The sequence below is a fragment of the Lytechinus variegatus genome, chromosome 5 (genome assembly GCF_018143015.1).
Source record: "Lytechinus variegatus isolate NC3 chromosome 5, Lvar_3.0, whole genome shotgun sequence".
In the NCBI taxonomy this organism is placed as follows: Eukaryota; Metazoa; Echinodermata; class Echinoidea; order Temnopleuroida; family Toxopneustidae; genus Lytechinus; species Lytechinus variegatus.
The window spans coordinates 39,885,743-39,910,460 of NC_054744.1; the positions used below are offsets into that span (position 1 = coordinate 39,885,743).

The 24,718-nt window shown below is 36.5% G+C and overlaps 2 protein-coding genes across 5 annotated transcripts; one reads left to right on the plus strand and one right to left on the minus strand.

Annotated features, from left to right (window-relative positions):
• Positions 1 to 1,853: 1,853 nt before the first annotated feature.
• LOC121416128 (ubiquilin-1-like) lies at positions 1,854 to 24,397 on the minus strand. The gene is made up of 13 exons (XM_041609595.1): positions 24,228 to 24,397; positions 23,197 to 23,299; positions 21,062 to 21,108; positions 20,451 to 20,678; positions 13,131 to 13,256; positions 12,382 to 12,510; positions 11,635 to 11,749; positions 7,918 to 8,079; positions 7,298 to 7,443; positions 6,798 to 6,881; positions 6,112 to 6,227; positions 5,613 to 5,871; positions 1,854 to 5,191 (listed from the first exon to the last, which is right to left on the minus strand). Exons 1-13 carry the CDS (start codon positions 24,342 to 24,344, stop codon positions 5,054 to 5,056), a joined length of 1,770 nt encoding a protein of 589 aa, XP_041465529.1. The 5' UTR covers positions 24,345 to 24,397; the 3' UTR covers positions 1,854 to 5,053.
• On the plus strand, positions 15,433 to 19,928 carry LOC121416126. Of its 4 annotated transcripts, none has more exons than XM_041609591.1 (4): positions 15,433 to 15,761; positions 16,341 to 16,435; positions 16,863 to 17,005; positions 17,212 to 19,928. In XM_041609591.1, the coding sequence occupies exon 4, from the start codon at positions 17,865 to 17,867 to the stop codon at positions 19,869 to 19,871; it is 2,007 nt and encodes a 668-aa protein (XP_041465525.1). In that variant the 5' UTR covers positions 15,433 to 15,761; positions 16,341 to 16,435; positions 16,863 to 17,005; positions 17,212 to 17,864; the 3' UTR covers positions 19,872 to 19,928. The 4 variants fall into 4 exon arrangements, with proteins under 4 accessions (XP_041465525.1, XP_041465527.1, XP_041465528.1 ...); XM_041609593.1 differs by having other exon boundaries at positions 17,212 to 17,863; XM_041609594.1 differs by having other exon boundaries at positions 17,215 to 17,863.
• Positions 24,398 to 24,718: the final 321 nt, after the last annotated feature.

Here is a 24,718-nt window from a genome sequence, read left to right on the forward strand (position 1 = left end):
TTCTTTTGTTTTTTACTGTCTAATTTTTGCAATTTTTCATTTTTTACAGATTTGACAAGGGCCAACTTGACTGAACCATATAGTATTAAAATAATGTTAATTCCATATGTTCAGGGAGGAATTAATCTTTGTTTCACTTGACAAAGAGGTGAAACTTAGAATATTCAGTATTTCATATAATGAAATATAAAAGGCATAGTGAGTGGATGATGTCATCAGTCTCCTCATTTGCATACCGACAAGGGTGTGCATACAACTGTTTTGTGAAATTCAGTGAAATTTTTGAATATCATAACTTTCTTAATTTACATTCGATTTTGATGAAATTTTCAGTGTTATACTCGTTGGATTTTTCTCTTTTTATTCAAATCTACTATTTGTTAGGGTGGACTTGTCCTTTAATCATCTCGATAAAAAGCATGTTATTTCAATCCAATTCATTTTACCATTTTCATTACCACTACTTCCACCCCTATGTATCCATCAACATGAGGAAACTACTAAAACTCTCACATGAAGTGTTGATAATTCTTTTATCCATTTATTCTCTGCTGTTATGTGGTGTGAGAATTATAGAACATACACAAAGAGATTCTTACACAGACCAGGAATTTCACATCAACAACGATTGGGTCAATAATTAGAGTAAGAAATTGCTGTTCAATTAAATTCGAAGCAAGGTCTACACGTTTTTCATTTCCTTAATAAATGGCAAAAACACTAATATATAAATACATATGTTAGTTGTTATGATTATAAGGACCAGGTATACAGATTATAGATATTATAAAATGCAGTTATTACCATATTTGCAAATGATACTGAAATAAGAAATGGGCACTAACGATGCAAAAAAAGTTTTTTTTATATAATTACAATGTTAAGTAATCACTGCAATACATATGTTCATATCCTGGTCCATATTCAATATCAATAGTATTTTACATATATAATCAATATCTATCCATTCTAATTTCAGATAGTGGATTTGACAAAACATCTGTTTAAAGCCAGGATGTTTAATAATGCATATTGATTTTTGCACAGAACTAATGACCATCTTCATTTAAAAGATACCAGTTTCTGCAACTGCAGAACAGCTGCATTAATTTCATACCCCTATGTTATACATATACAATATTTACAAGTATTGATAACAACACAATGCGTGAGGGCACATTGCGAGAGATATGCAGCTACGACAGTCTGGTTTTGCAGGAAAAGATGTGTACAACTGATCACCTCGAAAATAAACATACAGTCTGGTAATACAGATAGGCCTACTGAATGTAGAAGCAACATGAAGTTTGTGTACATCTATTCATAGGAATATATATCATTTAATATCACATTTTAAGTGCAAGTAAGATGGTTTTGAGTGAAGCCACCTGCTGACAATGGAGAGGCATTATGAGATAGATTTATTGATAATGTGTATTATACCAACTTCTCAGAGGAGTTGATATATTCAAAGGGGCGTGTAGGGAAGCCACTGCATGTACTTAGAGATTCTGCTGATACAGCTGTCCTAAGATGGCGGTCACTAGATTTTATAGCAATGCATCTCATGATCAAGTTATGGTGGATGTAAGCAATGCAATTCTAAATGAATAGTAACTAATTGAAACTGAAATACAAGCAGTTGGCTTTCCAACAATGGTACTAGAATGGATAGGTCATGTGGAAAAATGATGGGGAATACAAACATTATATCACTATACAATCATTGAAATCCCTCTCCTATCCCCTTCTCCGGATACATCCAATAACAAACAATATTAGACAATGCAACAAAGAACAGACTTCTATTACTGGTACCATAGCGTAGATCAACTTCATTAATTTTTCGGTACACAAATGACAAGATTTGCTGATGCTAAACTACATAAGGTTATCAAAAGGAATTTACAAAATTCAAGAAGGAATTAAAAAAAAATCTACAAAATGTGATCAAATTACTTATAGTAATAAAAAAAAGAATGGATGCATATTAATAAACTAGGACTCAATGCAATATAATGTAAACAATGAAAGGAATATTGTAGGATAAATAGAGAATGTGCATGGTAAAATAAACAAGAGTCAAAACGACATACAAGCAGAATTAGTATTACGGCTGCAGTAAACTTTTGGTGATTTCAAGTACACTGTACGGTGTTTGGTTTTGGGTTATTAGAGATGAGCTTTTGAATCAGTCTGCAGAACTCAACACTGAGAGGTGTTCATCCTAACACCAGTCCTTATTAAGGCTGAGAGCCAATCTTTAGGCCCAAATATTAACACCAGCCTTCAACACCACACATGATATCACTTGGTGTAAGACAAAGACTAATTACTAAAATAATCAACTTCACAAGGACATGTCAAATAGCATGATCATTATTCCATTGAAAAAGAAATAATAAAGAGTTAAAACCTGACCATGCTTATTAACGCTGGAGAAACTACAACAGCATACGATTTCATCCCAAAATACTAGTGAATATAGTGAAAATGTAATTATCATAAGTCAATACCATGGATTCAATATGAACTCCCCTTTGAAAAAAGGGGCACCATCATTAAAACTAAAGATTCCAAAAACAAAATTATAAATTCTATATAATTTTTCATAAAATGCAAAAAAGGGAATGGTAAAAATAAGTTTACAGTAGCAAATCTTTTTTTTTGCAAGGAACATCAATGATGTAAACAACTCAAACAGCCAATTCAATATTAACTAACCTAAAACCTAATTAACCGACTACAGTCCTCTTATCTGCCTTCCATGAATATTCATGCGAATTTTCAAGAAACATAATCATTGTAGCTGACAGGATAGAATATAATCCCATCATTAATAATACAGCATAGATATACTATGAGGGGGAAAATGATAAAATACCATTGACATCTATGTATGCAAATGATATCAGTAGTGCCAAAGCACATATATGATGCATGTCATCTGGGTAATAGCATGCATGATCACAGTATACAGGTACATCATAATTTGTGTAAGGTGGGTGATGTCATAATGACCTTTTTATACACTGTGTCCTTGGCAGATGCCCAGCCACTATACTTTGTTTAAAACATTTTCAGATGTGTATATGCAAGGCTCCACACTACCATTTTTTTCTTGGTGTCCTAATCGGTCCACAAAGTCATCAATTTCATAATTTTATTGGCCTGCATTGCAAATTTGGTAGCCTTAAAACGACAGAAAACAATACAATTTATCAAAACTTTGGTAGCCTGACTGGGCCAGCAAGTGTGGGCTTTCAAAAAAAATGTTGGTTGCCCGACTCACAATTTAGGTTGCCCCGGGCCACTGCTAATGTCGAGCCCTGGTGTATGTGTACATCATGTAAACAAGTGTGATAAAGCCCAATAAAGGCAAGATAAACATAATTCTAAACTATTAAGAGGAAAAATTTTACAACAAATTTGACTACTAACACAAAATGACTTAAGTTCTGACATTAAATTGAAATTGTGTGTTATTTTAATCTGCAATGAATGAAAAGGACAAGCATAGCCATTATGGGGGGGGGGGGCAATATCACGTGAATAGTCAATATCTAAGTGTACATTTAATGCTATATATATTCTGACCATGCTCGATGCTCAAACCGTATATGATAAAGTATGTTGCAGAATATAATGCTAAAAAGGATGAGGATTTGGTTTATATAGAAATACCTAAAACTTTGTGTGTAAACAAGAAGAGCATTAATACCTTAAAACCAGAATAGAATATAGATAAAGCTGAAACACTCCATTAGCAGAAAAACCTAAAGGAAATACCATGTTTTTAACCAACCTTTGCCTTACCATAATATAAGAATGAATACTGACATCATTTACATTTCTCTTGCAAGCTGTAATCAAGTACATGTCTCATGCCAACTGAAATACACCTACAGAAAGAAAATCTGTCTATATTTGAAACCTAATTAAAAACGATCCTTTTCTGATCACTTCTTGCACTCCTGTCCTCTTTCATAGCTCCTAATACCTCAGGGAATTCACATGTCTGCAATAATTTGCCGTTATTTGTTTCCTTCTCTCTATCTCTTTCACAGTATAAATGAAATGTAATAAGATATTATAAAACATGGAATATTCATTAAAACCATCTCATTAAATCCTATACTTCATATTCAAGCATTCTCTGTGACCCAAAGAGTATTTTTGTAATGTTATGCACAACTTTACAAATGACTGAGAAAAAATTTCCATTTAGGTTTCTACAATCTAATTACATCACGCGGATGCTGAGAAGCAGTGCAGAGATACATTTAAGTGTAAAGAATTTTTCTGTCACAGTTTTTAAGGAAATGTTCAGAATATGATTTAACTTATGTCGAAAAAAAAAATGTCAGTAAAACCTTAGGCTCATTATCTACCAGTTGCTTGTACTTCAGTTCACATGTAATATAACTTTAAAACAGCTTCGGGAAGCGAAGCCCTGATTCATCATTTTCTCAATTTGCCCACACACATAAATAATTGAGGATTGTGAAACTATGTAACATTAAAAAACATGTCGGATTAACTTTATCAGTCACTCTATATGATATACAAATCTGAAAGGGCACATTATACAATCACTGAAAATACACATTACATATTAAATTAAATGCACAGAGCAAAGTATTTTAAGGCAATGGCTTGCAGAAACGGTTCTAACGAGTTTCATCATTACAATACCAATCATGACGTAACAATGAATATTACAACTATGGGAATCTATTCATATTTCTTTCACGAAAAGAGAAATATATACACATATTAACGAGGTGTATGAATCATATCATAAATTACCAGTGGGGTCTTGCTTGGATTGAATTTATGCTCTCTTCTTTTCTATTCCTCTTTCTTTTAATTTACTTCTTTATCAATCGATTTATATTATACAAATGTGTTAATACACAATGTTAGGTTCTGTGTATTCATCTGATGCTATCTGGAGACTCTGATGCTAGTATGGGATCAATATCATTAAATCAGTACCTCCAAACTTTGATTGCAAGGATCATATTTGAGCTGAAATGTTGAATCAAGGCGGTCATCTTGCAAGAAGTCTGTCGATGGCTGCAGTTACGTCGCCCCCTGTGGCCGTCAGCGCTCGGATGTTGGCCTCACGATCGACAAACCCCATCGAGGAAAGCTGCTGGAGCTGGGCCTGGAACCTAACTTCTGGTGGCTACATAGAGGACATGATTCAATATTAATAATCAATCAGTCTTATTAATTTTGTGATCACTTTACATGGTGAGGTGAAGGCATCAATGAAGTATGAATGAGTCAGTATTACTGCTAGGCAATATTTCAAATGATTAAAATTATGCAATATTAAAAAAAAGAATAGATAATGATAATGGTTTTATTATTATGTTGATACATCGCTGTAACATGATATGCCCAAAATATTGTCTATTATGAAAAGTTAATCAATATTTATCACAAATGAAATGGGACCCTGAAAAATATCCTTGATTTTTATTGTCTGAAAAGCAACAGGTGTTTGATTGTTACTATGGTAAATGTCAGATAAAACATGCAATGAGCCCTTCCACGAAATTCACCCCACTCCCCGATGAAGTAGAAAATAAATATAGTGCTACCTGAGCTTGCTGTCCGCCCGTTCCAAGAGCTTGTAACATCTGAGTCATGAGCTGATTGAACTGAGGCTCACCAACCGGAGGTAACCCACTTAGACTGGGAGGTGCACCTGGTGTGGTGGTACTGGTCGTCGTACCTGCAGGTGTTGATGGCGTTGTGGTGGATGGGGTGGATGGAGAGGTGGTTGAAGCAGCCGTTGTGGTGGCAGCGGTCGAACCTGTCGAGGCAGACGGAGTGGTACCAAGTCCAGCTCCAGTCATGCTGTCGAAAGAAGTTAACAAATGTGTCACTCATAAAAGCCTCTGCACATTATGGTATTCAATAAGAGTATCCCCGTTGATGGTACTTATGTGTTTCCCAAATGAATAATCTGACAAATACGGCATTGCACTCAATTGGGCATTTTAGTGCGACTTCAGAGCATCAGCCTATCAGAAAACTAACCACTTAGTACCAGGAGGCATAATAATTCAGTAACTCAATTGTAAGATGCAAACTTACCCAGGTAGCAATCCTGGGGCCTCTGTAGCTAGTTGTTGCATGCCTTGTTGTATCTGCATGATGGCTTGCATAGCCCTAGGGTTCGTCAAAGCATGCTGCACGTCAGGATTTTGCATCTATTTAGTGAAGAAAAAAAAATCAAAGAATACTGTCTCCATATGGAGTGCCAAACAGGTTTGAGGATAGACTATATCTTGGTATATATATGTTTGATTTGGCAATCAATCAGGACATAAAGTCATAACCATAGAAATGTGAGTGATGGTTGTTTTTAACCTGATTAAAGAAAGCATGAATTTTTGTAAGCAAAAAGAGGAACAAAAGGCACGGTTCACTAGGCAGAACCAAACTCAGATCACAGCATTGCGAAACCAATGCTCTACAGACTGAGCTATCATACTTCCTCATGCCCTCTTTAATTATACTTTGGGAACTGTGGCAGATTTAGGTGGGGGACCCCCCCCTAAAAAAAAATTTAAAAAAAATTATTTTAAAAAAAGAAAGAAAAAGAAAAAGCAAAACAAAACAAAACCTTGACCATACTCCCTCCTTGATAAAACACATAGTGTCCCCCTTCCTAGAAATTTTTTGCACCAGTGACAAACTTTTTTTTCCTTTCAGGGGAGTGGGGAGGGGGGGAGCTATCCCTTCCTACCCTCCCTGCACATGAGTCATGAGTTACTTACTTGCTGGAGGAAAGCTGGCAGCATCCTCGTCATTTGTTCTTGAAGCTGCGGGTTACCAGAAAACAGTGGATTGTTCCTCATTACCTGATAGGATAGATAAAAAGTGGTTTGATTATTAACCCTAAATAGACTGGGCTTTTTTGATGCCTAAGTAGACTGGAGTGGGGGGATGATTTAGCCCCCCTTATGACCTTGGTTGTCGATCGAACGTTGGCACGCGCGTTACCCATGGCATAATCTACAAAACTGATTATGCTACTTTATGCGTAAAATCATAAGTTTGCGTTAAGAAAATAATGCCCCTAAAATGCTCATTTTTGGTTCACAGACTCTTTATAGTAATCTAATCAAATGTACTAAACAAATTCAACATCACATTCATTTTCTTATGTAGTTTATTGTTTTCTAAATTTCTTACGTATTTCTATGTTCTTCGCATTGTTGTTTCTATTGTTTTTTTTCAATGGAAATTGTCCTTGGATAAACCTATATTGATATACCTGTGCTGCCATATCTGGGTTCTCGACCATAGATCTCACCACAGATTGCATGTAAGGAGCTTGCACCATGTTCTGCATCAGTGCTGGGTTGCTCTGAATCTGCTGCATCAGGCTCTGTAGCCCAGGACTGTTGTAAATATTAGCACCTGAAAGAATAGAACACGGGTAAAAAATATCAAGCTTGAAAATTATTATCATTATCATCATCCTCAACTTCAATATCATCGTTATCATCATCATCATCATCCCCATCACTATCATCACCATCATCAACACTATCATCATAAACATCAAAATCACCATCGTTATCATCATCATCGCTACCACCAACATCATCGTCATCATCATTATCATCATTATCATCATCACCTTCATCATCAACATTATCTACATCATTATCCTCATCATCATCAACATCATCATAAACATCATCACCATCGCTACCACCACCAACATCATCGTCGTCATCATCATCATCATCATTGTGGCCATTGTCATCGCTGTCATCATCTAAGTCATCTTCCTCATAATAACAATTGTCTCTATTGTCATATTCGTCGATATCATCTTCATAACCAACAGTACATCATCAAGCAAGGAGGCACTCTGTCGGTGCTTACCTGGTTGAATTCCAGTTAGACCGGGTGATGTGGTACTGGATGTACTGCTGGTTGATGTGGTGTTTGACGTGGTGGTCGAGGATGAGGTCCTTTGCGAGGGCGGTGCCCAGGGGTTAGGGAGAGGTTCTGTGTTCTCCACCCCCTGTTGGGAGGTTGAGGTACCTAACAAAGAAAAGATACAGGAAGTCTATTGTATAAAACATGCAACCAATGTGGGTAAACAGGCGAGCATTTCACCAAAATAATTAGTCAGTGGTTTTCACGGACAACTGTTATAAGCTACTGTAATCCTTGTATCTGGTTGGCTTGTAACAAATTGGTCAATGAAAATTACTTACTAACAAGATGCTTCATGAAAAACTCCTGAACAATAAAAATCAGCTTTTGTATCAACTGGAGAGTACATAATATGTGACCTTACTTTTGCCTAAAAATGTATGACCCTTTTCATCTATTAATTGTACAGGATGATGTGTCAACTGCTAACATATGTATGCAGTAATTGCATGTCTAATTCTGATGCATGATAAATCAGCTGGGGAATGTTTCACAAAGGATCCTGTCAGGGATTTTCTTTGACAAGTTTGCCCAGAGCCAATCAAATGCAAGGATTTTAAAAGCTTATAAATTCATTACTTGCATTTGAAATGCTTTCCAGAACCGTTTATTGGGGTAAACCTCAGAAACTAATGGATGCTGTTAAACACTATCCAATGAAACTAGTTCATACCATCTTTTTAGACAAAAGGGAAATCACAAATTATGTTCTCCACAATTGGATGCAAAGGCTTTTACTCAGTCAGACCGCAGGTCCCTGTGCTAATGAGCAAAAAGGCCAGATTCATCCAAATCATCTCGTGGCTGAATCCTCCTCCTTGCAAAATCTCGTGATTCAAGAGAATTTCTTTTTATAAGAATTTACCTATTTTAACCTCAAGTTAAAAGAAATATAATTGCACCATCAGATAGAGTAAAAGTTACTCTTTCATATTGGTCATTTATTTTCTATATAATATTTTGTTTAAAAAGTAAATTTCTGGCCTGAAAATGTGCTCAAAACTGAATTTTCTTCCTCTGTTTTCTTTTGCAAATTGTGCAAAACTTTTTATTTTGAGCCTCGATGATATCTATATCACCATAAAGCTGATTTTCTGTACTTTCTCACAATGCCACTCTTGATATGCGGCACCTTTTAATCGGGTCAAGATCACACTTTTCCCACCAAGGTACAGGACGAGATTTCTGAAATTTTGTACTTGCATGAAATCAAGAGTTCTGATTGGCTGGATAAGGTTCACAGAACAACAGGCGCTGGGTATTTGAGGAGATTACCACATGGGAAGTGTGACCTTCCCACGAACCCAGGCACTGGAACCGTTGGAATTTGCCTTTGTGTGGTCTCTTTGACCAATCAGAGTGCAGTATTCTTGTTTTCAAACTATTTATGTACTTGGCAAATGAAAAGTGTGATCTTGACCCGATTAAACCAATTCTTATTTCGAAACCTATATCATTTCAAAGCATAGGGGAAGGCGGGGTAAGTTGAGCATAGGGGCAAGTTGAGCCACCAGCCGCAGGCCAATAATGAATGAGTCAGACATTGTGGTGGTGTCATATATTGATGACCCATAGCATAACCCCTAACCCCACCACATTATTTCCAACTTTGAAACAAAAAGTATTTTTTTAGAGGGAAAAATGTGAATTTCAGCCAAAAAAGTAAAAAAGAGTGTGAAATAGATAAGTGCTTTATAAACACACACGTCTTTAAATATAATAAAGACATGATAACAACATTATTAGTCCAGGTATGGATCTTCATTCTTGTCATAGTCTTTTATATGATGGATGCATAATAAATGTGTGGATACAAAATTATCGCACTAAGTTCGGACTGGGGTAAGTTGAGCCAAACAGCATGGGGCAAGTTGAGCCATAGTAATTCCTATAGTAATGTATCTTAAAAAACAAACAAACCATAAAAATCGATTGAAATGCAGGCTGAAAGGAGCAAATTTACATGACTGCTCTTTTCCTTTTACAGGATGTTAGTATTTATAGAGAATTAGCAAGTGAAAAGACTTAAAACAAAAAATTGACATGCTGGTTCTCCCCCATACATTTTTTACATAGTTTTTGTGGCTCAACTTACCCCAGAAGGTGGCTCAAACTTACCCCATATATGGGGCAAGTTGTGCCATTTGACATCGGTTTTTTCAAAGGTCACGATGACTTTCAGTGTTGGGGTAGAAATTTATATATAGGTGGAAAATATTTCAGAAGAATGAAATTTCAAAGCAAGGTACTTATTTCGACAAGATTATTAATCATATCAATTCTAACTTGCAAAAAGCAAAAACTGTCACAACTTACCCCGCCTTCCCCTACATATTCAGCTTTATGACATGATGTAAAAATCATTTTGGGCTAAAAAAATAATAAAGTGCGAAATAGCAGCTTTTGTCGGGTGAAAAGATTTATTTTGTAGCATATTTTAGATCAAAATTTTAACCTATATTACAAAATCTTTGAATAAATACAAACACATGACCTGAAAGAATGATTCTTCTTCTTTACAATGGTACCAAATTCATGAAATTCGATGCACAATTGGAGCAGCAATGACCGAATGAAAAGAGGTGTTTTGGTCCGCATCAAGTTCATTAAATATGCAAAACATCTCAAGTCATGAATATCACTTGGATGAAAGAAGCCACTTTCTTGGGACCTTTCTTGGGACTGGACTATCATTGTTTAGGAGTATGTTTCCACGCAGGATCTTGTTACCATTTTTTCTTTGACAAATTTGCTCTAGGCCAATCAGATACAAGATTTTTTAGTAGCTTGTTGAAAAAAAAAATATTTTTTGTTCATTAATTCCCCCTAAACAGTTCTTGGTCCAAACCTTGAAAATCAATTGTTAAATTTGATTCAAAATTCATCAAAATTATTAATGAAAAATAAAATCAATACAATTCTTTTAATTTTTACAAAGACCACAAAAGAAAATATAAATAGCACATACCAAATCTATTCGTGCAGTTTATACCATTTCCTTTGAAAACATGCATCGTACCAATCTTTGATCATATTTTTGGTCTTACAGTACAGTGATTTTCCATTTACAGGTAAATTAAAACAGAAAATAAATTTGGGTTCTTTACTTTACATGAAAGAATTCATTTAAAGGTAAATGAAAGTAGTTGCAGTAAACACTGATTTCACGAGAAAGTCTGTAAAAGCAGGCTTAATGGTCATTATATCATCAAGGATAAATACACTGAACTCTGTGAAATCTTGAAATCTACGCGGAAAAATGTTCACAATGAAGATCCCCAAAACAGATAAGCGCACGTGGGACAGTGTATTATTATTGCTTTGAATATCGGTCAGACACTTGACCCTCATCCCGTGCTTATTTGCTAATTTCTAAGCAATTACACAATTTCTTCCAGAATCCTTTGGCACATATTTCTTATTTATACAAACAGACACTTTGGTGGTCCTTTCATTGGATTCTGTACGAACTCATTTTGAAATCGTTACCACAACTGGCATTTATCTTTAACTTACCTTTGTAAAACCTAATTTATTTTGACGTGTACATTTTCAATGACAAAAGGAATTTTCATTTCAGATCAAATCTGAAAAACAGAAGAGGCAATTCTTATTTTTTTTATTGAAATTTACTATTAAGAAGTAAGAGATATATCTTACTGTTTGCCAAAGCTGCAAAGGGGTTTCCTCCTAGTTGTTCTTGAGCAGCATTCAACATGGGTTCTTGAATGTCTGTATACATCCTCCGTAGTGCATTGTAACCACCAGGTATATTCTGTAGAAGAAATGCACACAGAGTAATATGAGACTCATAAATACTGATGTAAAATTAATCTTATTTCTTCAAGGTTGTGGATATTTAATATCCATTTTAGTCAAATTACACTTACCTAGTTCCTTACCCATAATGCATCAGTCTGAGCAGTGGAGTCTTGTAATATAGGCCCACATGAATGGTAACGTATTGATTCATAACTCAATATATTCATATAACAGTGATTATGTTATAACAAGTATGTGCATCTCAAAAACATTTCAATTATTCTATACATATATACTATAGGCTAATTAATTCTCTGTATTATTAACAGTTATCCCAAAAATGGTATGTTGGCTCAGTTGGGAGAGCATCCGCCTTACAACCAGGAGCTTGGGAGTAAGACCAAAATACGTAAAAAGATGGGAGTTGCTGCTACCCTGACAATAACGTTCAACCATACAAGAGATCGAGCCTTGTCGATCTGGCGCTGCACAGTGGCTGCCTGGCCCAAGATCAATTGGGCAGAATTTATTTTCGGAATGTTTCTATTCTTCTATTTCAAACAATAAAATATGGATTTTTTAAGTACATTTTAAGACCAGACCACATGTAGTTTTAGATAGTTCCCTCCTCCATTTTATGCTTACCTCTAGATTGATGAGTGCTCTGTCTTGTGATCTCATCATCTCCTGCATCATAGCAGGGTTACGAGCGAGCTCCATGGTTTGACGAAGCACTTCCGGGTTGTTCAGCATGTGTGATACCTCAGGGTTTCGCTGTGTGAGAAGCGAAGTCAGTTCATATTGGTTTCATTGTTTTGATTTAAAGAGTTACAACTTACAGTATATTTTTTTACATAATCTTTGTAGAGACTTTTAATAAAGTGTGAGTTGTATTGCGTTTCATGATTTAGGTGTATACGATATGCTGTAAAAAGTAAGAAAATCTTAAAGAGTGCTTCAATTGACCCTTCTGTAGCTTGATTTTATCACATACATGTACATGGAGGCTTGTTTCCCCCCCCCCATATTTATTGACCAACTAATCATTCTAAACTCATTAAAATTACAAAAAATAATACTTTGAAACTACAGTTTTCATGACCTCAAAAAGTCTAAAAATAAAATGTAGCTGTTTGTGTGGTTGTTGTGGAATATGATTACGGATTGAACCCAAATTTTGAATAACAGGTACTTCTTAATGTCATTTTTCATATAAGCAACATGTGAACATTTCTTTTTAAATCAGTACAAGGTATTACAATGCAATGTATGGCAAAATATTGATTTTTTTTTTATTCTGTAATTCCTGAAAAAGCTTGTCTACAGAAATTAGGTTGATAATAACACTTGACAAATCATTTGAGACAGAAGAATCAATACTGAATTAGGTTTACCTCCATGATCTGTTGCATCTGAGGATTGTTGAGAACAAGATTCCTGAATATATCCGGATTCTGCATCATGTTTTGAACTATGGGATTATCCAATACTTGCCTCATCATGTCTGGATTGTTCACCAACTTCAACAAGAAAACATGAACAATTAATTAATTGTATACCATATTTTTATTAGCTACCCCTGGTTGGAGTGCATTACCTACTCGTGTTAGCAGTCATAGGGGGCGTTGCAAGAAAATATTTGGAATCAATCACAAATATTCTGTTGCAATTTTACAATTGATTGATCACTTTTAACTATAGCAAATCATATTACACTCCTTGTTTCATGGAGCAGATTAACAATCAATCCCAAATTTGCAATTTATTGCATGGCATATTCTTGATTTCGGGAACAAAAATGGACTTGCAATTGATCGCAAGTTTCTTGCAATGCCTCATAAGTCATAGAAGAAGTAAATAACGTAGTGCAGTAGTACTCTTGTAACAATAGAACCAGTGGCCTGTATCACTAAGCGCTAAGATGCGTCTTAAGCATCCATAAGTCCGGTTATAGGACTTAGTGTAAGATGCATCTTAGCGGGAGTTTCACAAAGACCACTAAGACGCGTACCGTACTTAGTACCCATTTAACTAAGTTGCATACAGAGCGTAGCCCACGTCTCGTCCAGACGAGACGTAGGAACTGTTCTTAGTGTAATGTCATGTTTCCTAGTGGCCATTGGCGGCGGAAACCCAAAAATTTAGGGGGTGTCCACCTGAAATTTTGGGATGGAGACATGTAAAAATTGTTTGACAAGCAAAAAAAAAACAAAACAAAAAAAAAACACACACAAAAAAGGTCATCAACCTAAATTTTAGGGGGGGACAACACACGTTTCAGGGGGTCCACGTGAATTTAGGGGGGGGGATGCTGGAAAAAAAATTGACAAGCAAAAAAAAAAAAAAAAAAAAGGTTATCAAACAAAAATTTAGGGGGGGGTTACACGTCCCCCCCCGCTTCCGCCGCCTATGCTTGTGGCCACAAACTGCAGGAGCGCTTCGACTTCGACCCTTTGGAAGTCCTTGCTTCTTTTTCTCAAATTTTTTGAGGCAAATGCATATTGTTATTAATTTATTTTTATGAATTGCCCAACATCATGTCATTGCCTGTCTGTACACTACCAAATATGTTTATAGTAGAGAGAGGGGGAGGAGGGGGGGGGTAATGAGCACTATTTTTTGTACTCAACACCCCCCTCCTCCCTTGAGAAAAAACAAAAAGGTAAAATTTTGGTTAATCTTTTGTTTTCGTCGAGGTATCAGATACAACTTCCACTGCATACATTTCACTTTCAATATTTTACTTCTATATGTTGTCTTAAGAAAAAGGTAAATACCATACCTTCCCCATTATCCTCCTACAGTAGTCAAAATTATGTTAAAGTGACAAAATTCCTCCTCCTTTCACTTTTTAGTCGCACACGATGCAGACGAAAACTTGCGGGAAATTACTACTTTTTATCTTCACACAAGGTCGAAGGACACGAAATTAGGCTTCGTAGACTCAAAATCCAGACGTTTTATTGTTGAAGACGCGTCGCACACAGGACTTAGTAAAGAACTGTTTAGTGGAACTGACGCACCAACAGGACGTCAGTAAGACCCGTCTTAGTGTATGAAGCGTCGCAGCGACACTAAGTCCCGTTACACTAAGTACTATTTAGTGAAACAGGCCCCAGCAGTTGTAGTAGTGTACTAGTAATACTAGTATTACATGTACATGTAGTGGTGGTGGAGGTAGTGATGGTGGTAGTAGTCACAGAAGTAATAGTGGTGGTAGTGGTAGTAAAAGTGGTAGTGATAAAAGAAGTGATGGTAGCAGTAGTAGCATAGACTAGTAGAAATAGTAGCAGACTAGCAGTTATAGTGGTAGACTACCACTATAACTGCTAGTCTGCTACTATTTCTACTAGTCTATGCTACTACTGCTACCATCCCAGAGTTGCTAATTTTCCGGATTTTTTCCTTTGCTGAAAAATATTCCGGAAAAAAAAATAGATTGTCAAAGTGAAATCCGTAAAAATTTCCCCTCCAAATCTTGTCACGGAGTTCGCTACGGAGAGCGCAATTTCAATTTTGGATGGCCAATTTGCGCAGACGGAAAATTATTAGCGTTGTGCGCAGCATGAAGTTTAGCTGGTACTGTACTTGCACGGTACGCGCGAGCAATACATTGTAGCAGTTGCAAACGCCGCCCTATACCCTGCAGGGATACGGGTGTCAGCGCTATCCCAGTCGGGCGATCGCCCGGTAGAACCGCTCGAAGCACGGCCCGGTGTGGCTGCAATTGCCTGCTGCTGCGTGAGTGATTGGTTGTCTGCCGCGGGATTTCAGCTAATCGGCGTGGACTGCATTTCGACCCTGATTTCCCAGTCACCATTTACAAATGTCTGAAATCATCGAGAGAGAAGAAGGATGTGTCAGAGATTTAGAAGAAGGAGTAAAAAACAAATGGCGATGGTCCTGGCTCGAGATCAAAGATGAGAATGGGGATTACCTATCAGAATACATCAGAAAGATAAGGCAGTCGGGCAAGGCGATTTGCATGTGGTGTAATGGAAAGCAGATCAATTACGGTGCATCAGGTGGGTGTTCTTTCGGCTTTGAAATTTAAAGTGAATTTTTAAAATCCCTGTAAAATCATGCAAAACTTAATTTTTGTAAACTTTCTGTAATTTGTAAAGTCGTGCAAAACTGATTTTTTTTAAGACAGTGATTCACTTATTTTCCCCAGTTTTCTTTGGATTCAAATGTATTAAGTTAGAGCTAAATAACATGTATCAAATTCAAGAGTAGAGGCTAGAGTCGTTAGACTTCGTAGACTGTAATTGGTATAACTTGGCCTTTTTAGGCTTTGATTTTTTTTCTTCATTATTTGTGTTTGTTCCCATAGAGAACAAGCACAAAAATTATATGTTTCGTGGACATTAGTAGCTAGAGCCTAGAGTCCAAGCCGAGTTGTAGATTATCATTAACTTTAAAAATTAAGTCGCCGATAGACTGAGGCCATGGAGGCATAGTAGACTCTCGACCCTAGACTTTCTTTTGGTTCCACTGTTTCAGAATGATGTGTAATGTTCGGCCTACATGTATTCGTTACGAAGTTCCAACAAAAATGTTATACGGTATAACTTACACCTATAAGTGATCTATCTTTCGTGCAGGATTCAAAGCACTGAGAGGTCATGCAACATCAAAAGGCCACAGACAATGGCGTGGAGCAAGAAAGGGAGCTCAACTGTTGCCCTCTGTTTTTCAGGTTGGTCCAACATTCACAAGTTAAATTGCATAACTTCTTTTAAATCTGGTCTTTATTGTATGGTGATTAGTCATATACTTCAAGTATTGTAAGCATTTTTCGTACAGTTTTCCCCCTCTTACTGTTTTATATCATTATTTTTTTTTAAACATATTCTTGTTCATATAATTATGTTTATATATTATGGGTTCAGCTGATGGCACATGCTTATCAAGAGCCTTTTTACAGTTTAGTGCCTTACATACCTGTTTTTCTGAGGCTATCACAAATTTAGAACTTCTTTTATTAGCCACATAAATACTAAATCTGCCATCTCATACATTTGTCAGTACATGTATTATAGTTGAAGAAACTCAGATTTGCTGTGTACTTAGTAATAGGAAATTAATGTTTCTCTGTACGCTCAAACTCAACTCATTTTAATCAGGCTGCAGCTCAGAAAGAATGTGCTGTCCCCACACCAGAAACTGCAGCCGCAGCACCCAGTACCTCATGCTCATCACTTGGTTCAGGGATACCGTATGGGGCACCTCCCAATGTTCATCCTGCCACTGAAACTTGTAAGCAAACGTGAGTATAATTTTTTACTGTCTTTCTAAAATTAATTTTTTCCAGATTTTTTTTCATGAGAAAATGTTTTTGTACTTAATTGTTTACTTTCTTTATTTTTTGTTTGCATGATAAAAAGTTTTTGTATGTTTAGCATGACAATGCTGTTATTTATTTAACTGGATAAACCCATCAACATGTTTGGATTATTTTTACTAATACCTCAGAAGTTGCTACTCCTGAAACGGCCCACTTCTACATCATCATGTACTTCACCGCCTGGTTTATGGATGCTGTATGTGGAGCGCCTTCACTTGCTACGACTGCCACTGGATGTGCGTGATGTCTTTTTTTTCTCTTGAGTTAGAGTACATTTTCATCTTTTAAACCATCATGTTATGAAATTACTGTAATCTGTATGACAGAGGCCAAAGTTAAAATTTCTCCATTGTTTTTTTTTTTTAATCATAATTCCAAATTCATCCCACCCTGTTACATTGATCTTTATAAACAATTTAGTTTGATATTCAATGAGGAATTTTGCTTTTTTAGATTTTTCATTTATACTAACAAATTGACAATAATCACTAACAGATTGTCATTAGCATTCAGATTCAATCGTGAATTACCATCATGTGATGATAGCATTTTGAATTGACCTTAGCTCGGATTTAAATAAAAATTATAGTATGGTAGTGCACATACATGTGCATTAATATTATGAAGATTTATATTATTTTAATTTTGAAGTTATCATGTATTATATTCTTGTGTTTTTGCTGATTGAATTTCTTATTTATTCCTTTACAGCAAGACTCCCAAACCCTTTGTGCACCTGAAAGATAGGATATCACATGCTGAAGGACGGACTTTAGCCTTCATGGCGGAACACAATTACAAGCTGAGCGATGCTCCACATCTTGTTGCCTATGCCAAAGAAATGTCCCAGGACAAAATGGCCCTTGATGGTGTACAACTGGGGAGGGCTTCCGCTACATATAAAATGGTCCATGGCATTGGGGCTGTTGCCCGGAAGCGTCTTGTCTATCAGATGCAGACCAACTGCTTTTCCTTGAATCTTGATGAAGCAACAAGTAATAATAACAAGAAAGTTCTAAGTGTTATGGTAGCCTATTTCTCCCCAGAAAAAGGAGAGACAATTGTTCAGCACTACAGTTCATTGACTCTTACCATTGTCAGTGCCAAAACTATAACTGATTCAATAGTAAAACTGTTGAAAGATGACAACATTCCTCTGTCCAATTTTATTTCTGTGCTATGTGATTCCGCAAACTACATGAGAGGGAAAAAAGGAGGGTTTGAAACCCTCCTGCGTCAACATCATGCCAACCATTTGCTTGACATCGATGGTGATGTATGTCATCATATACACAATGCCTCCCGTAGGTTTTGCAGTCACTTCAACAATGTTGTAGAGAGACTGGTTGATGACTTGCACACCGAGTTCAAGTTTTCTACTGATCTACGGCAATACTTAGAGGAAATCTGTAACATTCTTCAATGCAGCTTCCACATCCCAAAACAAAGAGGACCACACAGATGGCTGTCAGTTCTTGATGTCTTACAACCCAGTGAGGAAATGCTAGATGCATTGACTGTTATGTATTCAGCATGGTTGCCCCGGAATGAGAGAGAAGTCTACCAATCTGTCCTCGATGAGATTATGGAAGGTGTTTCTACAAGTAACCTGAGCAAGCTTTCCAAAATCATCAAAGTCTGTAGGGAAAAAAACCTCACAGAAGATGGAAGAAAGAGGAAAAAACGCATCGTTGAACGGATCTTCTACACAAGAATAGATACTTTCATCCATATCCACTTGTATCTGTCCCTACTTCCCATGTTCAAATCTTTCATCATAACTTTCGAACAGAGAGCACCAATGGTGCACAGAGCACACGAGGAGCATATGGAGTTAGCCACCCACTTTTTGGCATGTTTTGTGAAGACTGAAAAGATCAAGAACATCACAGCACAACAAATCAAATCGTTACAGATTGATGCAAAGGAGAACTTGGAAGATTTGAGCAACATGTACATGGGATCAAAGGCTAAGAAGCTTCTTGCTAAGAAAAAGCACTCAAAGTCTCAATTTCTGGAAAAACTTCAAACAGCCTATATTGACAGTGGAAAGTACTTGGTGAATAAACTTCCCTTGGTGAATGTAACACTGCAGAGGTTAGCTGCTGTTGATCCAATCGCTGTGTGCTCTGGCAGATCTGAATGTACAAACACAATGAAGAAGTTAGTTCATCACTTTCCTACAGTGATATCAAGTGACGAAGACAAGGATGCATACATACATGAAGTGTTAAGGATTAATAGTGATCCTATGTTGCCACCTGCTTTTGTTGATGAAAAGGCAGTTCGTGCAGATCACTGGTGGGCTGCTGTTGTAGATGGGTATCCCATGTTGGGGAAAGTAGTCAAGGCATGCTTGTCCATCATTACAGCGCCTGTAGTAGAGCAGCACTTTAGCCTTATGAACAATTACATAAACCAAAAGACTAACCGACTAGAGATAAAAACTTTCAGTGCTGTTCAGACAGTGAAGTTCCATCTGCAGTCTGAGGGAAAATCCAGCTTGGAACTCTTTCACCGACCCAATGTGCTCCATTCTCCAGTAGATACTGCATTATGTTATCACTTGCAGACCTCCTGGTCAAAATTCAAGAAGGCCTCCAAGACCAAGCCAGGCTCTGACGTACCACCAGAACAAGCTGCAAAGAAATCGGTCCAAACGAAAGCAGCAGAACTTAGAAACTTGGTCATGCTGCCAAAAACCCTCAAAAGGAAGAACATGACAAAGTCTGGATCAGCCAAAAAGCAGAAAAAACATGTAGCTGCTACACTCACTACCACAAAATGAAAACTGCAAATTTTCCTGTATTTTCAGCTGAAAACCTATTTGCTACCATGAAATATGTGTTCTCTGGTGCGTATTCATCAATTCATATGTGTGAACTATCCATCATTTTGATAGAAATTGTGATTTATGGATTTTCAATAGTATAGGATTGTCTTGTTGATGAGTACAGTGAGTGAAAAAGGGCACCCCAGCTGCTACATACACCCGTCCCGAGTCGCACCCATTGGCCGCAGCATATTAACCCGCAGCAGGTTAACCCGTACCGTAATGAGTACGGGTTACATGATTTTTTTTTTTGAGCACCTTTCTTGCCTATGATATGAAGTTTATTATGTCATTAATTATTTGTTATGTACTACTGTAGATTAATGATTTCAGCCCTCTAAAGAATAAGAAAATGTTCCAGCTTCAGGGGGCTTCGCCCTTGACCCCGCCAGGGGCCCTGGGCGGGCCCCTGGACCCCCGGCCTGGGTTTTCAGGATTTTTTTGAGCTATCAGTTAGCATCTCTGTGATAGTGGCAATGGGGGTTGTGGTGGTAATGATAGTGGTGGTGAAAGCTGTACAAGTATCATGCTTACCTGTTGTTGCATTTGTTGCTGCATCTCTGCGAAGTTAGCTGAATCTAGTCCCATATTAGCCAAGTTCCCTAGACCCATTCCTCCAAGCCCTCCAAGACCACCAAAGAACGGATTGCCACCAGGAGCATTAGTGGATGGGGTCGATGATGGGGCGGTAGTCGATGAGGAGGAGGGGTTGGAGGGTGAGGCGGGATTACTAGAAGTTGCTGTGCTTGAACCAGGTTGATCCTATGGACCATTGGTGGATAGACATGAGGAAAAACGATATTAACGATTACATTTTTCCACTCGGGTACTAATATCAAAACATCGCAGAAAAATCTGTTTTCAGGATTTGGATGTCATATCATGGAACCTAAGCCTATTTAGGGTTAAAGACATGCATATTGCTTAACTAGTTTTACAACACAAGAGCATATTTCATCTCACACAGATAACTCACATTATTCCGTCTCTTCCTCTTAAAATATTTTGCCCCTGGATCGGATGATGTTATTTAAAAGAAGGAATTCACCTTGCCTTTTCGTAGGATCTAGAAAGATTAGATTAACATATTTAGAAACATTTGGCAAAGAAAAATTAAAATAGATATGGATCAAATTTTAATTTACCTTCTTAGACCTAATCACCAGATGCACAACCATGTTGTCTTTAATGTCTGAAAGAAGAACATATAGAATTATTCATTTATCAAAATTGAAATGGCCAGACAATCTGTCAGAATCAATAAAGAGACAAAGAGAAATCAAATAACTATCTTCACAAATTTAATGCAAAATAATCATAAGCTAGATATAATTGATTAAAGAAATATTTCCTCATCTGTTTGACTCCCTCTGTTTGAAAAAAAAAGCAAATCTTTATACATATACATCTTACAGTTGGCCATACATTTCAACCTTGCACCCCCCCCCCCCATTCTGTAACATACTTCAAATCTTAAAACTGTGCTCAAATGAGGATGTGGTTATAATTAAAATCATATCACAAAGTATCACCTATTAAGGCCACTGCACACCTCACAATTGGGCTATGACCAGATTTTTTAATATAAGTAGTAGAATATAATGCCAATATCAATACACAGATGTTCTGTGTCATGTTCTTAACCATCATACAAATACCTATAGATGCTAAAACCTGTGACTATGCTATCATCCTTATTAGAATAAAAGCGAATTAAATATATATCGGTAGTTGTTATATCATCATAGCAATCGTAGAATTGGCTATGATTTTGAACTAATTTGGCCTTTACTAAAAAAAAAGTTTGCAGTCAGCCAAAATTGTTATAATGAACCTCAAATAAAAAGATACTTTTCATTCAAATTTCCAGAAAATGAGCAAAATGCGATTTGTTCCAAAAGCAGATTATGGACCAGTCCTAAGGTGTGCAGTGGCCTTTAGATATACATGTATGCATATGATTTTACACGGCTCAAGTGACCAAGGTGTGCCTTTGTGTACATTCACATGCGATCATGTGCCATTCCAAGTTCAAACTTGAGTGATCATGTTTGAAGGGTGCATTAGCAAGGCCACTGTTTTTCCTCTAACATGGCTGATGGCGATATCAGTGCAAAGGTCTATCCAAAAAATTATAGAAATTCTATAATATAAAAATGTCCTATAGAGGGATTTAAGCAAACATCACTGAAGTTGTTGTAAGGTGGTAACATTTTATGAGTGAAAAAGAACCAATTTACTTCTGAGGACCCCCCCCCATATTTGAACATTTATATTGTTTATCCTTTTGCTCACAACCGAAGGATCAAATGGTTGACATATTTGAATTACTTTTATGATATTCCCTTTTTTATTTCTTTTTACTTACCGGAAATATAATAAAATATCTCCCTTTCATAAAATTTTGAGAAGCAAATACATATATGAAAATTTTATCCAAATCTTATTTCTCTTAAGAGTTTTGTAGTTGCTTTAAATGCCAAGTTATGTTGAATGAATAATAAATGGTATCCATTAATAGAGATGCATACAAAGACATGTATATAGTGTGTCAATTCATGTCAAGAGAAAGTTTGTTTCCCAGAGATGCCTATGACTTTGTTTAATATATAATAGGCATTTAGAAATCTTTGAAAAAAAATAAACTAAAATTTAATTACATGTTCTTAAACAAAATGCAAATTTTTCTAGTACCAAATAGGGTTATAAAATTTACAGTTACAGACTTACAGGAAAACTCATACTATGTAAGTCATCAAACATACTTTGAATGAACATAATTTCATAAAATCAAATACAAAAGAACAAGTGGGATGAATCAGTTTGCTCAATGAATATTCATCATTCATGAAAACATTTAGAGAACTGTTCGACCAAAATAATGCAAGTTCAAAGATCAACTCTGCTCCAATATGCTCCAAGTTTAAAAATGGTTCAGTAGTAGTTACTGAGATACATTCGAATATAAAAAGTTTCTACCCTTTGACCTGATACCCCCAAATCTGACCTGGGGCCTGTAACACAAAGCTTAGCAATGATCGTAGACACATTTTTCTACGATTGATTCCATTGACTACAATGTACAATCAATCGAGAGAATCAAGCGTATGATTAATCGCTAACCTTTGTGTTACGGTACCCAGATCATATCATGAATAGAAATGAATACATAACTTTAATTTAATTAAGGTTTATCATTCACACAACCTCACGTTATCACATAAGAAGTACAGTACGATCGTAAAAAAAATGAAGGAGGGTAGAGACATATGATACTTACTATTCTGTTCCAGGGTATCATTATCTTTGAGTATCTTGCCTGCAAAGATGAGACATAATTGCTCAACGGTAGCACTGAACTTCTTGGAGATTTCATCTTTAAGCTGAAAAAATATTAATATTACAATTTTTAAGAAATCATGGTAACTGTACAGTAATCTTTCTTTTCCAGTATTAAAGGAGGCTTTGAAATACAACTTTGTTTATGTGATAAAAAAGATTATCTGTTATAATCTGTAACATCAAATGCAAGACTGAATAATCTTTGTTTTTTAATCCAACAGCAAAACAACAAAACCACCAATTTTGAGGATAGCCGGAGGGTGCACAAGGAGTGAAATAAAGGTGTAGAGTAAGAAATTAAGCTTCTATTTCATTTCGTATTTTTTTTAGAAATAATTTTTACAATATCCTTTTTTTCCCACCTTTGCCACTCGAAGTATCTGAAGTGTTTCACCGACTTGAGGTTCGGGTAGGTGGAACATAGTTTAGCGGTAGTGAAGCTTGGGTGGAGTGGAGCCTGCACGAACATCACTTGAATGATCCCGAACCAGGCTCCATGGAGAGTAAGCCTACATACAGTAGCCTGATTTTTACTCTCCAGGGACCAGGCAGGAGCCTCCAGCCTGTCCAGGCTAGATAGTATTATTTATACATGTTATATGAGAGTTTTGAGACAATTTAACTGCTAAAAATGGGCTTTCAGTTTCACATCTAATGTCAATTCATTGTACCGGTACTATTACTAGATACGAACATCTACATCACCCATTAACAAATAATCACATTACAAGTTAGACTGGGTTAAAATCTTAAAATAATTCCACGTCCTGTCATGCCTGTGACTGTGCTAAGTAAGATAGGCTAAGCCTAGGGCCAGTATCGGGGCGGCGTTGCGCGTTGTGAAACGCTGAGAACGAGAGACTGTGCCTGTGAGTGTGGATTGGATCATTCATCGCGCCGTGAATAAGCAATATTGACAAACTTGTCCTACACTACAGTCGACACATGGACCCTGATCACATATATTACCTGTTTAATTGTAGCATCAGGCTTGATTTCTATTGTTTCTTTGTCTTTCGGTGTCTTAACGACAACATTGATGAGATCTTTAGCAGTGGTTCCCGAAGATTCTGTGGGCTCCGCCATGTTTCCAGATTTGTGTTTCAACAACTTGACCCCTCTCTCTGACCGAATTTGTCTAAGTTATGGAAAGCTACATTTGTCAGGTGTTTTTTTTTCTACATTTACCGTATTCTTTTTCATGAGAATAGATTCGGGGATGTGGATGGTTTATATATATATACATTGAAAAGTTTCCGGTCATTTTTTCCATTTGAGTGTCCCATTTTAAAGTTTAAAAATAAAAGAATTACTGAAGACATTGATCAAATCAATGCCGTTACTCCGGACTGCAACATTTCCCACATCTCTAGACCAGGAGACTTACAAGCCTAATCAGAATGTTTGATGTTGCATCATTTCTGAATATGATTTCACTTATCTCTCTTTGCATCATAATA

Bases quoted from the DNA above. Each gene is read 5' to 3' on its own strand.
- LOC121416126 (XM_041609592.1), top strand. From the start codon at position 17,865: ATGGCGGAACACAATTACAAGCTGAGCGATGCTCCACATCTTGTTGCC.
- LOC121416128 (XM_041609595.1), bottom strand. From the start codon at position 24,344: ATGGCGGAGCCCACAGAATCTTCGGGAACCACTGCTAAAGATCTCATC. The intron at 23,300-24,227 runs GTAATATATGTG...ATATTTTTTCAG, and splicing joins CTGATGCTACAATTAAACAG to CTTAAAGATGAAATCTCCAA. The intron at 20,679-21,061 runs GTAAATTAAAAT...AATGGTCCATAG, and splicing joins TGGTGATTAGGTCTAAGAAG to GATCAACCTGGTTCAAGCAC.